Below are 18145 nucleotides of genomic sequence, written 5' to 3' on the forward strand. Positions count from 1 at the left end.
GTTGGAGCATTACGTCCCTTCCCCACTGTTTGTTTACCTCTTGTTTGGACCTTGCGTTTGGCTTGGCTATAAACAGCATGAAAGGGGGGGGGGGCTGTTGTTGATGTGCTAGGTGGGGAGAAGGTGATATTTTCCGCTACATTTAATTCAGAGAGCGGTGGTGGTTGGCAGTGGCAGATTCCTGCATCATGGAATGGTGAGAGAACCTGCTAGTGGGCCCCGTGAACTTGTGTTCTGACAGAAGCAGGGAAAACCCAGGAATGAAGCCCGTAATCTGTGGTTTATGAGGCCATCACTTTACTGAATGCCTGCATCATGTGCCGTTCTGTCCATGATAGTGGTGAGGATGGATTCAGCGATAACGTGCGCGCGCGCGCACACACACACACACACACACACACACACACACACACACACACACACACACACACACACACACACAATGTAATCAGCTTCACGACGTGCATGCGAAGATTACACACGGTTTTTAGGACACTTTGGCAGAGCACTCCAGGGAGAAAAGAAAAAGACTCGAATCAGCAAATTGCTACAAAGTGATGGATCTTAGTATGTGTGTAGATTACATACAGGCTTTAAAGTTTCAGGGTGGAATTCTCGAGCATTAATCATCTCTGCTTCCATCAGCGTGCTGACGGTTCGTTTCTGATAGACTTTCGGCACCAGATAAAAATCGCAGTTGCTGGACAAGGATCCACACTTAGATGGAGGTGTTGACTCACATGCGAGGTGTCTCCTGTCTGGAGAAGGGAGGTAGCAGCTTACACTCGGACCCGAACTGAGGGTATCTGGAGTTATCTATGAGGACACAGCCCCTCGGGGGAAGGTGAAAAGCGTGGGTAGTCTGGCTGTTGCCCCGTTGAGGGTCACTGTTGTCGTGCTTGAAGTGCATGATAAAGGCCCCTGTCAAACCGATGATGCCAGAACAATGGCAACAGATGTTTTTCGCTTCCGCATCCTCTTCTCAGATAAAAGCCTCCTGTCCTTTCAGCACATCACAAAGTTTAACGTAAAGCTCGTTTCGCAAAAAAAAAAAAGAAGAAAAAAAGAAAAAAGAAAAACAAATAAAAAACAGGTCTGTGTGTCTCCGTCGATAGTGTGAGCACCAGAAGAGGGAGGTTGCAGGCTGTGGTGTTTGGGTGCTGAGGTTTGGCGGTGAGTAACGCCGTGGGACAGCGCGCTATGAGGATGTTATCAGGCCGGCATTCCTGGGGCGGGAACTGATTTCCCAGGGCACAGGTTGTCGCACGTGCGGATGGTGTAACTGTTGCGACGTCATGAATAATCCGCGCTGCAAAACCCGGAGGAGTTATTGATCATCCCTGCTGCAAAACCCGGAGGAGTTATTGATCATCCCTGCTGCAAAACCCGGAGGAGTTATTGATCATCCCTGCTGCAAAACCTGGAGGAGTTATTGATCATCCCTGCTGCAAAACCTGGAGGAGTTATTGATCATCCCTGCTGCAAAACGTGGAGGAGTTATTGATCATCCCTGCAGCAAAACGTGGAGGAGTTATTGATCATCCCTGCTGCAAAACGTGGAGGAGGGGGAGGGATTCGACATTGACCAGGAGAGGGGCTGGATCCCAGAACTTTTATCTGCTGTCTTTTACTCAGGTCACGCTTCTGTAGACAAGTGGCGGTGAGGATCGAAGCTTGATGTAACTGGAACCCGATCCACACGACGACAGGGAGAGAGAGAGAGAGAGAGAGAGAGAGAGAGAGAGAGAGAGAGAGAGAGAGAGAGACACCTAACTCATCCCTCCCCTCCCCACAGCCCTCAAAGAAAGCCACACCACTCCCCTTTCACTCCCAGGGGAAGCCCCCAGAATGGGAACCATGCCTCTTCACGGTGCACCCAGGGAGCGGGTTGTGTGAGTGACCAGCCTGTCCGCCATTACACGACACTGCGGGGGGGTGGGGGGGGGGGGGGGTGTCGGGTGTCTGTGGGTCAGGCTGACTCCATTTGAGGGGTCCCTCATGCGTGGCGATAATCTGACACCTTGATGCGGGGAATCAGCTCCAGCCTGGCTATCTGGAGTCTCTTTGGCAGGCGCTGGGCCCCTTCCCCTGTGACGCGTGATGACGGCTGATTGTGTCAGATATGACGTAAAGTGCAGCGGGGCTGGAAGAGACGCCATCAGTGTTTCTAATTTGGGGATGGCTAGATTGCCCGTGGCATTTTAATGTTCTTCAGGTGTGTCCCTGGCTTCAGCCAGACTGTGCGTCCCACGGCAGATTTCTTTTAGTTTGGCAGGAAGCTGTGGTGGACTAGGCAAGATGTAGCAAAATAAACTGGAATGGAATGGTGAAATGGGATTACCTTTGGTATGAAAAGTATAGGGCGGGCCTAGCTGCTATGCCTTGCTGTATGCCTTGCTGTATGCCCGATTACATATGTATGGGAATTAAAGATGAACACACAGGGGGTGGAGCCTTTTTTTTCTTTTCTTTTTTCGTTTTTATTATCAAACTTTCAGTGTCCGTAATTTACATGATAGTTCAAAAACAGAGCCCGCAGCGGAAATCTGCAAGACATATGTGGTATTTAAATTATGAATAAATAAACATGAGTTTATAAACACATATCAGCAGCTCACAGCTGTCTTTTGTCATAAATTTGACTGATTATGACGGACGCGCCATAGACTTTCCGTTTTAGAGTATGATGCACTAGTTTGTGTTGATGTGGAATATTTAGTGTGCGATATATTGCATGACCTGTGGAAGAGATCCACAGAGGTCTATGGAAGAGAAATTGGTGGAATTTCTGGAAGAGACTCTCGACTGCTGACTGGACAGGAACTACACAAAACTTCTGAAAGAAATCCCACGAAATCAGTCCAGAACTGTGACAATACACCGCATCTAGAGAACTAAAATGTATAAACGCATGAGCAGGGTGGGGGAAGCGATGATGAGCCAGTCTTGTGTTTACTCATTGTAGGAAACGAATGATGAGCGCCCAGTGGCAGCCGTCAGTCGGCTCTACCCAGGTAGGCAGCCTTTTGTGCAAATGACCCCGTGTTTGTAAAGCGCTTAGGACTTGGTCTCCGCCCGAGGATAGGCGCTGTATAGGTATTCACGTCAATCAGTCAATGAGCTCTGGACTGGAGAGACCTGCGGAAGTTCTGGGAAGATAAAAACATCCGATTTGAGATCCACGAAAGTTGTCCAAAAAGACAGCGAGGCAAGACACCCGGAAGATGCCTGCAACAACTCGGTGCCAGAAACCTCCAAAGCAGAGTGAAAGGGAACAACGATGCCGGCATGGGCTGTGGAACAGCTGACTACAAGGTCAGGTTCTGACAGGTCAAAGAGGGATTTGACACGATGCTCTTTGGCAGACACCCCACTCCCACTCCCCCCACGCATCACCCCCTCCATCTCAATACTCTCTGGCAGACTGTCGATGCAGATCCTGCAATTACTCGCAGACCAATTACCTGCCTACCTGGAAGCGAGGCCGCGGCGGAGGATGAGGGGCAGACAATTAGGCCTGACAGGACGCAGATTAAGTTGGAAGGCAACATCGCAGCATGGGGGAAAGATAGGTGGGTGGGGAGGAGGAGGAGGGGGGGGGGGGGTTCACAGGCCGCATCTTGCTTTGTTTTCAGCCCCGTGGTGGGAAGGATCAAGGAGGTGGGGAAGGAGGTGATGGTGTCGGTGATGTTTTTCTGGGTCGGTTTGGTTTTGTCGGCCGGTCTTTGCTTTCTGTGAGGGCGGAATTGACGTGGATGTCCATGATATTGGTTGGTGGCGGAGGGTGTGTGTGTGTGTGTGTGTGTGTGTGTGTGTGTGTGTGTTTCTTTCTCTCTCTCTCTCTCTCTCTCTCTCTCTCTCTCTCTCTCTCTCTCTCTCCCCTCTCTGTCTGTCTGTCTGTCTCTCTCTCTCTCTCCCTCTCTCTCTCTCTCCCTCTCTCTCTGTCTCTCTCTCTCACTCTCTCTCTCACTCTCTCACTCTCTCTCTGTCTCTCTCCCTCTCTCTCTCTCTCTCTCTCTCTCTCTCTCTCTCTCTCTCTCTCTCTCTCTCTCTCCCTCTCTCTCTATCTCTTTCTTCCACCCCCGTCTGTCTGTCTGTCTGTCTGTCTGTCTCTCTCTCTCTCTCTCTCTCTCTCTCTCTCTCTCTCTCTCTCTCTCTCTCTCTCTCTCTCTCTCTCTCTCTCCATGCAGATAAACAACCACCATTGTGTTGTGTGGCAGTGAGCAGAGGATGGTTGCAGAGAGTCGTGAAGGAACTGTGGCGCTGTTTGTTTCCCTGTGTCGGCCAGTGTTTTTGTTCTGCAGTGCTAAGTGTGGTGAGAGACAGAGACACTGAGGGAAAAGAGACGGAGAGCGAGAGACAGAGACAGAGAGAGAGAGAGGGTAGAAGAGAGAAAGTCTCGTGCTCAGGTCACTCAACTGATGACCATCTCAAGCCTTCAGACGATGTGTGTGGTTTTTGTGAGATGTTTGACAGTGATGGCCACGTCACTTGGTCAGTGTCTTATCAGAGCTCTCTGCACAGCCCGTCGGGGGATGTTTAGTCGATGCTTTGCAGGTGTTTGGCAGTGTTGTCTGTCTGCGCACATGGCATTGGCAGTGCTGTCCGTGTGTGTGCGGAAGATGTTTGACACGCTGTCACTGTGTGCTGCAGGAGATGTTTGACACGATGTCACTGTGTATTGCAGGAGATGTTTGACACGATGTCACTGTGTATTGCAGGAGATGTTTGACACGATGTCACTGTGTATTGCAGGAGATGTTTGACACGATGTCACTGTGTATTGCAGGAGATGTTTGACACGATGTCACTGTGTGTTGCAGGAGATGTCTGACACGCTATCACACTCTGTGTTGCAGGAGATGTTTGACACACGAGATAATTGACCAAACTGTCACTGTGTTGCAGGAGATGTTTGACACCATGCCAGCCCCAGGCTCCAAGCTGCGCACCAGCCTGGCCATGACGCGGGGCCTGGCGGGAAGCCCCCAGCACTACAGCAACGAGTCGGTCACCTCCACGGACCCCGACCTGGGCCTCAGGGCCGTCCAGGACATCGCCAGCGAGGACTGCGAGAAGTTCCGCCACATGCTGCACGACCGCTGCGGGCCGGGACAGCTGCACGAGGGGGCGGCGCTGTACCGCAAAGACTCTGAGGGCAGCCTGGAGCGGGAGCTGGCCCAGCTCAACAGGGAGATGGAGGAGATCCAGGTGGAGTGCCAGGAGATCGTGGAGTCGCACCTCCTCAAGGAGCAGCACCGCATCTTCCCCCAGCAGCTGCCCTTCGGTCAGTACGACGTGCCCATCATCAACGGGCACGGGGCACCCAAGGCGGCAGCAGACACTCAGAGGAGTCCCCGAATCGTGCCGCGCATGGGCACCCGCCTGGACTGCATCAAGCACATGCAGGCTCTGGAGCCCTTGGACTTGTGGGCCCAGCAGCGGCGCCTGGCTCTAGCCGCCAGCGGGCAGCAGGGGGCGCCGTCGGGCATGGGCACGGGCACGTCTAGCGGGCGCAGCGAGCGGGACAGGGACCAGTCGACCACCAGTGCCTACAACACGGGGGGCGAGAGCTGCCGCTCCACGCCGCTGACGCTGGAGCTGAACGTGGCCAGCGACGAGGGCGACAAGGGCTTCAAGAACTCCATGCTGTGTCTGGCCGCCACCCCCTCCTCCGTCCTGCTGCCCCAGTCCTCCTCGGACACGGAGAAACAGACTCAGACCCCCACGGGCAAGTCCCGGGGCAGCGGGTCCAGCGAGGACTCGGGTCAGGGGGTGAGGGGAGTGGCGGGGAGCCAGGGGGGAGGAGGCGGGGGTGTGGCTGAGAACCTGATCGCGGCGGGGCTGTCTGCCCAGGCGGAGTCCCTGCAGGACCTGTACATGAGGTCCGCGGACATCATGTACACCAACCACGCCAACCTCCAGCACACCATCGCCGTGCAGCAGAAGCTCTTCCAGCAGCAGCTGGAGCAGCAGAAGAGGCTGAGGACGGGGGCCCGCGGGAGGCAAGGCCGCCGCCCCCTCCTCCCCGCCGACCACCCTGCTCCCCCACAGCGCCACGGGGCTGTCGGTGGTGGAGGAGGGGAAGCAACCCAGCCCCAGCACCACCACGCCGTCAGACAGCAGCCAGATGGAGTGGGTGGTGAAGCGGCGCCCTGACGGCACGCGCTACATCACGCGGCGGCCGGTCCGCAGCAAGATCCTCAAGGAGCGGGCCCGGAAGATCACGGAGGAGCGGAGCGGCATGACGACGGACGACGACGCCATGAGCGAGCTGAAGACGGGCCGCTACTGGTCCAAGGAGGAGCGGAAGCGCCACCTGGAGAAGGCCAAGGACTACAAGCGGCGCAAGGAGACGATGCTGAAGCAGCGCATGGAGACGCTGAAGGAGGGCGAGGAGCGGAAGGAGGTGAACATTGTGGAGCTCAGCCACCGCAAGATGAACAAGCACAAAAGCAAGAAGGTGCTGGACAATTTCGTCACGGTGCAGGAGATCACGGCGCACGGCAGCCGGGTGCCAGAGGGCAAGGCCTATAACCCGCTGCTGTCCGTCACCACAGTATGACACCCTGCACTGTGTACCACCTGACTGTATCAGTCACCTGGATGACACACCTGACTGACACACCTGACTGACACACTTGACACACCTGACACACTTGACACACCTGACTGTCACACATGTGTGACACACCTGACTGACACTTGACACACCTGACTGGCACACCTGACTGGCACACTTGAACACCTGACTGACACACTTGACTGACACACCTGACTGACACACTTTACACACCTGACTGACACACTTTACACACCTGACTGACACACCTGACTGACACACCTGGCTGTCTGCACCCGCTGTGTTCCCCGTCAGACGACATAGGGAACAGGAGACAGTGCAGTGCCGGCTGTCAGTAATCAGGTGATGGATGTCGCACCAGTGGTCAGGCCAAGACCCTTGTTCCATGACTGAATGAATGAACTTTAATGGAAAGTCATTTGTCATATCCTGATTAGAAGAAAGTCTGGGGTGTTCAAAAACAATCATGCATGTTTCTTATTTGTGGTAGATTTTATACATAGGTTCTGACATGTCCAGACACATGACAGATTCTTAACCCATCATCGAGCGCTGTATAACTCATGCTTTGTATTTCGCAAATTAATGTGGTCGAACGGTGGCATGAGCGTGAGCGGAGGTTGGTGCAGCGTAAAAGCTGATTTGGTGTTGACATGCTGCGTATGACGACACAGCATTCTGTGCCAGAGGACTGGGTGCCTGTGGCGGGCGTGTTGTTTGGAAGCTGCTCAGTTAGCTGCCCGCATCTTGATGGAGCTGAGAAACGCTGTCCCAGGCTTGACGCTACCTGTGTTCATTGCGGAGCTCGGGGTGCCCGTGCCGTGTTCCTGTACAAACACTGTGTTCAACACACACACTACACGTCACTCACAAACAGTGTGCTGAGCTTGAAGCTCGCTGCTTGGAGTTGGTCCCCAGAGCACCCAGTTCCATCATCAGTGTAGTCCGCCATCCATGCTGCAACTGACTGGGGCTGCCTGCTTGTCTTCTCTTTGATTCATGAGAACTATAACTTCAGTGTGTGTGTGTGTGTGTGTGTGTGTGTGTGTGTGTGTGTGTGTGTGTGTGTGTGTGGATACACTGTGTGTGTCATCAGAAACAGTTTATGAAAACTTCCTAATTGTGGCATTGATCCAGACTTCACTCATACAAATCCTTGGCGAGTCTCCTTGTTTTAGGATACTCGTTCTCCAGCTGAACAGAAGTAAGATCACGCTGCGGCTTTTTGCCCCTGTATGTCCGGAACTGAAAGTTGTATGAATATTAACATTCAGCATTAACCAGTTGGTGACTTTTCGACATGCAGAATGAAGATAAATGTGAAGTTTTCTTTGAAATGTTACAAGAGGTGAATATTTTGACTGAATGGAATGTGTCAGGACTGTCAATGACGTGTCTGTTTCACAATCAGGCTGGGGTTGGGGGAGGCGCAGAGTTTTAGTCTGAGGAACCTTCGTAACCAACTACTTTCTTTTGTTGCATTTAAACTGATTGATGCCCAGTATTGCCGAACACCATGATTGCTGAGCCCATTTGAAGTCCCGTGAAGTACAGATGTCGGTTGTAATCTGTGTGGTAATCAGTCCCTGGTTGAGCGTACCAAAGAAATAGGTCCTCTTGGACTTTGGATTATGGTAATTCTCCATGAAGAGTAATCGTAGTTAACCGTCTTTCTCTCCAGTAATTATGATGCTGTGGCAGATGTATAAATTTCCATCACTTGCTGATCTTCACTGTCCTGTTTGATGGTCGCATCTGTGATTTTAGATTACTCAGATCTGTACAGTTAGATGAAGCAGAGTGATTTTTTTTTTCTTCTGGAGAAAAATAACCCGTTCCTTTAGATTTATGTTTGGCTTGACATGTCATTGGTCAGTTACTGTGGAAATCCCAAGGCGTTATCAAGGAGCTATCGATGATAGTGTCATAAAGAGCTGTCGATGATAGTGTCATAAAGAGCTGTCGATGATAGTGTCATAAAGAGCTGTCGATGATAGTGTCATTGCCACAACTGTACAGACTGGTCTTATTCTCCGAACATCAACAACTTGAATAAAACTGAAGAGAATAAGAATTTGTTTGGACTTAGGTCAGTTGATTTCTTTTCAATTATCGTTTAATGTTATTTATGTTTGTTGTTAGTTTCTGGACTTTTGTGGTCAGCATTGTTAGTTGTATATTTTGACCTTTTGCCTCCTGATAGATCAATTTCTTTTAAACTTCTGTCACCAAGTCATGGCTTTGCTGGTTATTTTCTGTTTTGTGTTTTACAATGAATTTGACCTTAGAAACATCGTAAGTTTTGATTCTAGATCTCCATCATGCCTTCATCATGACAGTGACATGGTCGATTTAATGGAAGATGCCCTTGCTTTCAGATGGATCAGATAGTGTTCAGAGAGATGCTATCATACGTGAATGTCTAATCATTTCAGTTACAACCATAAGTTTTTGTTGTTGTTTTTTAATTTGCGATATTCTCAGTAAATGCCCATGTTAGAATATCCAAGCATAATGTTGTTGACACCCCAGTAAGATCATGTGACATTACGATCCAAGATTTTGTTTTAACTTGTATGTTCATTTCCCCTATTCATGTTTGTGACATCTGGTGGACATGTAACACAAGTTACCGACCTGACCAGTACGTTCCACAGAAGCAAGAAAAATGGCTGAAATGCAGCCGAAGAAAGAAATTATTTTTATTCTGGCCAGGTCACAGGTAATATTTGCTTTTTTTCCAAATTAAAAAGAAATCACGGATCTGTTTGGACAGTTATGGAGGGGTAGGTGTGTCACCAATGATGCTACATGCATGACATCAGCATTGCATCCAGTATGACGTCTTCAGCTTTCAATCCACTATGACTTCATCTGCATTCTGTCTAATGTGACGTCATCTGCATGCTGTCTAATGTGACGTCATCTGCATTCTGTCCAGAAACATGTTATGAATATTGCTGGAAATTGCTTAGGTAGAAGCGCAAAGTGATTTTTTTGTTTTTGTTTTTTCACTTAGGGCGACTTTGCCAAAAACAAATCGCATGACATATTAATTGTATAGTAGGGGGAATCAACGTTTGTGTTAAAATGTGATAGGTTTTAGTTGTATACTGAATGACAGAAGTCGGTCTGACATTCAGACAAATCCCAGTTGTTCCATTTCTGAGTGAAGGTATTTGCTGTTAGCTATCTGTCGTCTGTCCTGTTAGTGGACATGGGTCAACCCATCAAGTCCATTGGATCAGAATCAAACAAAAGAACGATTTTCCCCTACCCTCACCCCCATAGGAATAAGATAGAATAACACCAGGAGCAAGGCTGAAAACATATGTCATGTTTTAGTTACTGTGTAATTTTAGGTGATGTTATGAGAAGTTATAATTTTATAAGTGAGAAAACGACATGCATACTTGCCCATGTGTGTGAAGATGCAAGCAGATTTGGGTGTACATATTTGTATCGCGTTCTGTTCTGTTTGTAAATTTGCCTGCACATATATGTAGCTTGAAGTTGGGTGATGGAGTCCTTGTCATAATATATGTGCAATATGTGTGCATGACAATGGGTGAAACAAACATATAGTTGATGCTGTGATTTAAAATGAAAAAGAAGAAAGAAAGAAAGACTTTCAGAAGATACATTTTGCAATCCAGATTCATTTCCTTCCCCTTTCTCCGGATAAATTCACTATTTTGAAAAGGACAAGAAGTGCTAGCAGTGATTGGGGGGCTGTTTAGTTTGACGGGAAATCAAAGTTAAAAAGCACATGGGTTCCAGGTGTGAAATCCCGTTTTACTTTTTGCAGTTTCTAGAATTGCTGTACATATTTCTATCGGGTGTGTTTTTGGGTTATTTATTGACATGAATTGTACACAGTGTCCTTGGATATTTTGTCGGAAGCATTTGGTTATGTAGGATGGTTACAGAGCAACGTGGTGTCAGTTTCTAGGTATGTATGCAATGACTTTTGCGTGTGTAAACATAACTCATGTATGTCAGAATCCTGGTTCAGTCGGAAATTGCTCTCTGCACGTCTGTTGGAGTATTGGAATAGAGGATGCTTACTGCCTTCGACCGTAGTGGAAGACTGACTGACTGTTTTCAAGTATTGGTTGTTTTGCTATCTCTATTCCCAAAATCTTTTTTCTCTCAGTTCCTTGCCCCCATCCATCCCTGTACTTTTATTATTATTTTTAGACTGACGGATTATTCATCAGAAGCAATACCACAAAGAAAGCCGACATGTTATTGTCTATATTTCAATGAATCATGTCAGTTGCTGACTGGGAGACAGAAGCTGATACCCATAGATCCTGTCAGTGTTGAACTACAGTCGTGTAACGTTTCATGTATGTTTCGGATGATGTGACGTTGACTCTTGGGCCATAGTTGTTGAGTACGAAGTGTGTTCCTGTTCAGTGTACTGGGCATCAGTTCTGTTGTTGTTGTCCTTTCGAGAGTGTGAGAGAACAAGCCCTGTTTCAGTGTGGACACTGGCCTGTGCGGGCTGCACGGGCAGCGGGCCCAGTGGAGAGGGCTGGCGGTCTGTGCTGAAGCCAGTGTGTTGGGGTTTCAGAACAGTTTGGGTCTTTTTGATGATTTCGTGTAAACTGACCACAGTCCGTCAGTGCGATCCGGTTTGTATTGACGGTGTCCAGTGTTGCCACAGTTCCATAGGGACCGTCCACTCTGGCGTCATTGGGCACGGACTAGAGGTGACCACAGCTGATAGTCTGACCCTGGGAAGTATATGATAGCCTTTGAACCCTCCAGTCTGACCCTGGAGAGCCTTTGGATCCTTTAGTCTGACCCTGGACAGCCTTTGAACCTTCCAGTCTGACCCTGGAAAGCCTTTGGGTCCTTCAGTCTGACCCTGGGAAGTACATGATAGGCTGTGGATCCTCAAGAGGAAAGCCTTTGGCAAAATCTTTCTGGTAATAAAGGAAAGACAACTGGTCTGATGCTTTCCGGTGAGATAGGTGTCGAAGAAAGACTGTCGCCATTCGCTTCCCCCCTCCCCCCAGTTATATTGTTAAAGAGGTTAGATTGTTTAAAATGATAATTACAAAAGACACAGATCGTTAAACGTAGTAGGTTAATCTGTCCTGGAAGTAACATTCCGCGAGGGTAGGACATTGCATTTTTGTCGCTTTCCATTGTTTCAGGAATAAATGCGACAACAACAACAAATAAGATAAAAGAACGCCGCAGTTTTTTCCAATCTTACAACCCACGATGCGTAAGAAATAAGACGGATTTTGTTGCTTATATCAGAAAGACAGATAATATATTATATGTGTATATTATATATGTATATATATATACTTTTTGCAAAAACAAACTGAACAGAGAAGGAAGAAAAGAAACAGACAAGAGACAGGGGAGCGGGGAAGGGTGCAAGTAAGGCAGAAATGGGGGAGGGTACTGACCAGTACAGGTGAATCAGTCAGCAGAAAAGGGGAGGGTACTGACCAGTACAGGTGAATCAGTCAGCAGGGAAGGGGAGGGTACTGACCAGTACAGGTGAATCAGTCAGCAGGGAAGGGGAGGGTACTGACCAGTACATGTGGGTCAGTCAGCAGAAAAGGGGAGGGTATTGACCAGTACATGTGGGTCAGTCAGCAGAAAAGGGGAGGGTATTGACCAGTACAGGTGGGTCAGTCAGCAGAAAAGGGGAGGGTATTGACCAGTACAGGTGAATCAGTCAGCAGGGAAGGGGAGGGTACTGACCAATACAGGTGGGTCAGTCAGCAGAAAAGGGGAGGGTATTGACCAGTACAGGTGAATCAGTCAGCAGAAAAGGGGAGGGTACTGACCAGTACAGGTGAATCAGTCAGCAGGGAAGGGGAGGGTACTGACCAATACAGGTGAATCACTCAGCAGAAAAGGGGAGGGTACTGACCGATACAGGTGGGTCAGTCAGCAGAAAAGGGGAGGGTACTGACCAATACAGGTGAATCACTCAGCAGAAAAGGGGATGGTACTGACCGATACAGGTGGGTCAGTCAGCAGAGAAGGCCAGGGTACTGACCAATACAGGTGAATCAGTCAGCAGAGAAGGCCAGGGTACTGACCAATACAGGTGAATCAGTCAGCAGGGAAGGGGAGGGTACTGACCAGTACAGGTGGGTCAGTCAGCAGAGAAGGCCAGGGTACTGACCAATACAGGTGGGTCAGTCAGCAGGGAAGGGGAGGGTACTGACCAATACAGGTGGGTCAGTCAGCAGGGAAGGGGAGGGTACTGATACAGGGGGGTCAGTCAGCAGGGAAGGCCAGGGTACTGACCAATACAGGTGGGTCAGTCAGCAGGGAAGGCCAGGGTACTGACCAATACAGGTGAATCAGTCAGCAGGGAAGGCCAGGGTACTGATACAGGTGGGTCAGTCAGCAGGGAAGGCCAGGGTACTGACCAATACAGGTGAATCAGTCAGCAGAGAAGGCCAGGGTACTGACCAGTACAGGTGGGTCAGTCAGCAGGGAAGGGGAGGGTACTGACCAATACAGGTGGGTCAGTCAGCAGGGAAGGCCAGGGTACTGACCAATACAGGTGGGTCAGTCAGCAGGGAAGGGGAGGGTACTGACCAATACAGGTGGGTCAGTCAGCAGAGAAGGTGGGTCAGTCAGCAGGGAAGGTCAGGGTACTGACCAATACAGGTGGGTCAGTCAGCAGGGAAGGCCAGGGTACTGACCAATACAGGGGGGTCAGTCAGCAGGGAAGGCCAGGGTACTGACCAATACAGGTGGGTCAGTCACCACGTAAGAGAGGTAAGGTCAGAATATTGACCAGTACAGGTGGGCCAGTCACGATCCACTGTCTGTCACAGTGCGCTTGATGTGGGCTGTCCAGTGTTCTGCTTCGTCATGTGGGCGAAATGTCTATGGGGTGATATGATGAGATGTCAATAAATTATTTGTTTTGTAAAGATGATGAAGAGAGTTGTTGTTGACTCGGTTTTGTCTCCTTTGTGTTGCTGTCAGTCTGTGTGTGTGTGTGTGTGTGTGTGTGTGTGCGTGCGTGCGTGTGTGTGTGTGTGTGTGTCCCTTTCTATCTGCTCTTCCCACCCCTAATCTGTCTGCCTCTGTCTGTGTCTCTCTCTCTCTCTCCATCTCACATACACACACAAACACATGAATCCGCACTAACAAACACACCATCACATACGCGCTCGCTTCAACACACACACACACACACACACACACATCGCCTTGCCAACGACTCAGTTCACTACAAAGACGTTCACATTTTGCACGTGCAATAAGCGCCGTGAAAAACGTGCAGCACGAACACAACTCCATGACGTGGTGAGCTGTTCAGTCAGTGACAAAAACCTTCCATCAGTTCATGTAAAGACGGCCTGACCTGCTGGCTGCAGCTAAACGAAGAGAACATTCTTGTGGGGAATAATGGTGTGTGTGTCAAAACCAGAGAAAAGTTGAATGGAGGACAGTGCAGAAAATGTGGACTGAGCTCTACGTGTGACCAAGGGGATTCGTGTCGTCAAAACGATGGCCGTAAATGCAGGAATGGCAGCAATAGCAGAGAAGAGACAAGACTTCAAAGCATGTCGACCAGTCTTTGCCAGGATTAGAAGTCGTCTTCACGGGTGCGTGGCTGAGCTATGAGCCACACAAGACGAATGGGTAATGGTCGAACAGAACCTGATGAAGCTGGGATTCTGGTAACAGGTAGCTCAGTGCAGAAACCATTCCAGCACGCGAACATCGCTTGTGAATCAAAATGGCGGCGCAAGATGGCGTCCACATTTCCAAAGTGAAGGGAAACATGAGACAAAAAACAAAACAAAACAAACAAAAAAAACAGCGGGATTGCAGACACAGGTGTCCACGAATCGGAGATTTCATGAATGTGAAAGCCCGTTTACTACCGCCACACAAACGGTTTTGCTCATGAACACAAGATAGCGGTTTTCATGTGTGCTGTTTACTCAGCAAGAATCGTCCTCAGCTTTCTTTCACTGCAGGAGAGGGGTGACGGCCGGTGAAGGTAGGTGTATACGTTTGTGTGTGTGTGTGTTGTGTGCTCTCTCTCGCTGTCTCTCTCTCTCTCGCTCTCTTATCTCTTTTCTTCCTTTCTCTCTCTCTTCCTTCATCTCTCTCTGTCTCCCTCTCTTTTCTTCTCTTTCCTTCTCTCTCTCCCTCACTATCTTCTCTTCATTTCTCTGTCCCTTTTCTTCATCTCTCTCTCTCTGTCTCCTTTCATCTCTGTCTCCCTCTCTTTCCTTCTCTCTTATTTTCCTTCATCTCTCTCTCTCCCTCTCTCTTTTCTTCTCTTTCCTTCTCTCTCTCCCTCACTCTCTTCTCTTCCTTCATTTCTCTGTCCCTTTTCTTCATCTCTGTCTCCTTTCATCTCTCTGTCTCCCTCTCTCTTTCCTTCTCTCTCTTATTTTCCTTCATCTCTCTCTCTTAATCTCTCTCTCTCTTCCTTAATCTCTTTTCTTCATCTCTGTCTCCCTCCCTCCCTTTCCTTTGTTCTCTCTCAGTGTCTCTCTTCTCTCTTTCCTTCTCTCTCTCCCTCTATCTCCTCTCCCTTCATCTCTCTGTCTCTGTCTGTCTGTCTGTCTGTCTGTCTCTCTCTCTCTCTCTCTCTCTCTCTCTCTCTCTCGTTGTGTAGTGTAATATGGTGTGTTGTTCTTTGTTGCGCATCGTGTACATATTGCAGTACTGTATTTGTCTTGGGGGAGATCGAATTAAGATGATTCGGTAAGGTATGATGCACAAGGGTTTGTGTGTTCACGCATGGGTGTGTTAGTGTGCGTTTGCTAGTGTGTATGTGTGTGTTATGTTTGCATGTTAATGTCTTTGTGCTGATGTGTGTTAGTGTGCGTGTGTGTGCGTTTGAACGCGTCACCCCATCAAAAGCCACAAGGCCGCTAGGGCAACCACACAGGCGGCCTGCCTTGAGCAGTATAGTACCCGTCACTTAACGCCAGTTCAATTACAGGACCGCCTGGAGGCGTGGAATCGTAGAATGCCATGATGGTGACCTTACCTCACCTATAGGGGCACCTGAACCCGCAGATCACTCCGGTCAGGTGTCAGGGAGGGTTGGGGGGGGGGGGGGATGGGCGCTAGACCTGACAAACGAGACTGTCAGGTAGATGACCGGATACATTACCGGTGCTGGGGCAAGTGACCCCGGGGGGGGGGGGGGGGGATTGCCGTGGAGACAGAGGGGCTGGTCGCCGCTTGGGCAATGGTGACGGATGATCCCTTCAGCTGCTGGGCACGGGCCACCCGGCTGGGAGGGCGTGATAAGTCCTGCCCCCTCTCCCACCGTGTGTGTGTGTGTGTGTTTCTCTTTCTTCTTTCTCTCTGTATGTCTTGTCTGTCTGCCTCTGTGTGTGTGTCTCTCTCTCCTCTGTGTCACTCTTTGTGTCACTTACTCTCACTGTGTGTGTGTATGTCTGTTTCACTCTGTATCTGCCTGCCTCTGTGTGTGTGTGTGTCTCTCCTCTCTGTGTCACTCTGTCATTGTGTCATTATCTCTCTCTCTCTCTCTCTCTCTCTCTCTCTCTCTCTCTCTCTCTCTCTCTCACTGGTTTGCGATCCATGTATGCAACAATAAAAAAAAAATTTTTTTAAAGGATGAAAAGGCAAATAGTGTATTATATCGATTGTTGCCCGTCATAAATCCTCCCTCTTGCTCATATTCTTCCACCAGACAACAGGCTGCTTTGATTGTTGGCGGTGACGTATTGCTGTATGCAGATATGTTCATGAATGTTCAATAGGAACAAGCTGCTCATGAATATTTAAATAGGAAAACTACCGCTGATATGAGTGGTTTCCATGCTGCTGAACCTGAGTTATAACTTGAATTACTTGAATTTAGATTAAAATTTTGACATTCACGAGCGTGCACAGACTCACGCGCAATACACTCTCTCTCACACACACACACACACACACACACACACACACACACACACACACACACACACACACACACACACACACGCACGCGCGCGCGCGCGCGCGCATCATGTTTAATTCAATCCCATGGCCATATTGAGGACGTAGAAGATAACTACAGTGACAGTTAACATCAGTGTTCCATGCAAATCAAAGTCATCACTCACATGCATTTTTCAGGATTGTGAAGTACTTGTATGGAAAACAATGGAAAACAGAAAAAGAAAAGAACAGAAAGTAAAAAATTTTACTTTACTGCAACTTTGGAAACTTTAGCGAGCGAGCGCGCGCGCTCACATACACACACGCGCGCGCGCGCGCTGCAGGACGAGAAAGGTTTGTCGAATGATGTTGTCAGTTGTGGTGATGATGACGATAATAATTATAGTAAGAATGATAATAGATGTACTCCTATGATTCAGCGCGTTGGGTTTATGTGAAGGAAAGGCAGCTGCTGCGGGGTGTGTGTGTGTGTGTGTGTGTGTGTGTAGCGTATATGAGTATGACCGTACGTTCAGACACCACATTGAATCTGAAACTGAATGCCGTGCAAATACATAGTCCTTGTGCAAGGTCGCTCAAACGCACTCAACTTTAAGTAAACATGGTGAAAGTTTTTTTGTTTTTTTTATAAAGCTTATTAAGGTGCAAGGAAAGCAACAGGAAACTTGCAGACTGGAATGTGTGAGAGGGGGTGGGGTGTGTAGGGGGGGGGGGGGGTGCCACAGTTAAAGGACGTTGGTTTTAAGGCCAGACCTGAAGGTGCTGAGTGTAGAGATCTGACGACGTGAAAGAGGGAGCTCGCTCCATGTATAATGTCCAGAGACAGAGGGTGGCGGCCGATGGTGGAGGGTTTGAATCTGAGAACGTGGAGGCAGAAAGAACCTGAAGCTGCTGCTGCTTCTTTCTTTCTTTCCTCCTCCTCCTCCTCCTTCTTCTTCTTCTTCTTCTTCTTCTTCTTCTTCTTCTTCTTCTTCTTCTTCTTCTTCTTCTCCTTCCTCCTCCTCTTCTTCTTCTTCTTCTTCTTCTTCTTTCTTTCTTCGTTCGTGGGCTGCGACTCACTCGTATACACGAGTGGGAATTTACGTGTATGACCGTTTTGACCCCTGCCATGTAGGCAGTCATACTGGGCAGAGAGCGATATGGAGGTGTATAGATGAAGGCAGAGACAGGGGCAGGTTTGTTGACACACTTATAACAGTGTCGATCTTGTACTTGATTCTGTGTGCGACAGGGAGTCAGTGGAGACATTGCAAGACAGGAGTGATCTACTGCGATGTTCTCAGATCTTGGCTTTCTGACGACGCCCGAAACGTTCAATACAATCGACAGTAAATACAACACATGGTGCACTCTGTTTTAAAAAGAAGAAAAGACAACACCCTCCTCTGTCCCTGCATTCCACTCATTCATGGTCTGTCTCCACCATCCAGCCCCTAACTCCTCCCTCCCTCCCTCACCCACCCACCCACGCCCCCAGCATGCCCCTCTGTTAAAAAGGAGAAAAGGAGGGAGAGATGAAATGACGGGCTGTACGAGTTATGACAGACGAGTCAGCCCTCTGCCTGCCCTGTGTGTGAAGCCGTGCGGTACTGTGCGCCACTTCAAAGCCCAGGTACCCTGATA

General features: G+C 49.1%; 1 protein-coding gene across 5 annotated transcripts in view; it reads left to right on the top strand.

The window, feature by feature from the left end:
- Positions 1-13514, top strand: part of LOC143284891 (PDZ domain-containing RING finger protein 4-like) — a 536817-nt gene extending 523303 nt beyond the window's left edge. For 4 of the 5 annotated variants that reach the window (XM_076592011.1, XM_076592012.1, XM_076592013.1 and 1 more), the window contains one exon: positions 4909-6291. In XM_076592011.1, the coding sequence (XP_076448126.1) occupies positions 4909-6159 (1251 nt within the window). In that variant the 3' untranslated portion in view covers positions 6160-6291. Of the gene's footprint in view, positions 1-4908 lie in introns of all 5 variants that reach the window. The other variant, XM_076592015.1, reaches the window with a different exon arrangement.
- Positions 13515-18145: the final 4631 nt, after the last annotated feature.

This window comes from Babylonia areolata, chromosome 8 (genome assembly GCF_041734735.1).
Source record: "Babylonia areolata isolate BAREFJ2019XMU chromosome 8, ASM4173473v1, whole genome shotgun sequence".
Classification (NCBI taxonomy): domain Eukaryota; kingdom Metazoa; phylum Mollusca; class Gastropoda; order Neogastropoda; family Buccinidae; genus Babylonia; species Babylonia areolata.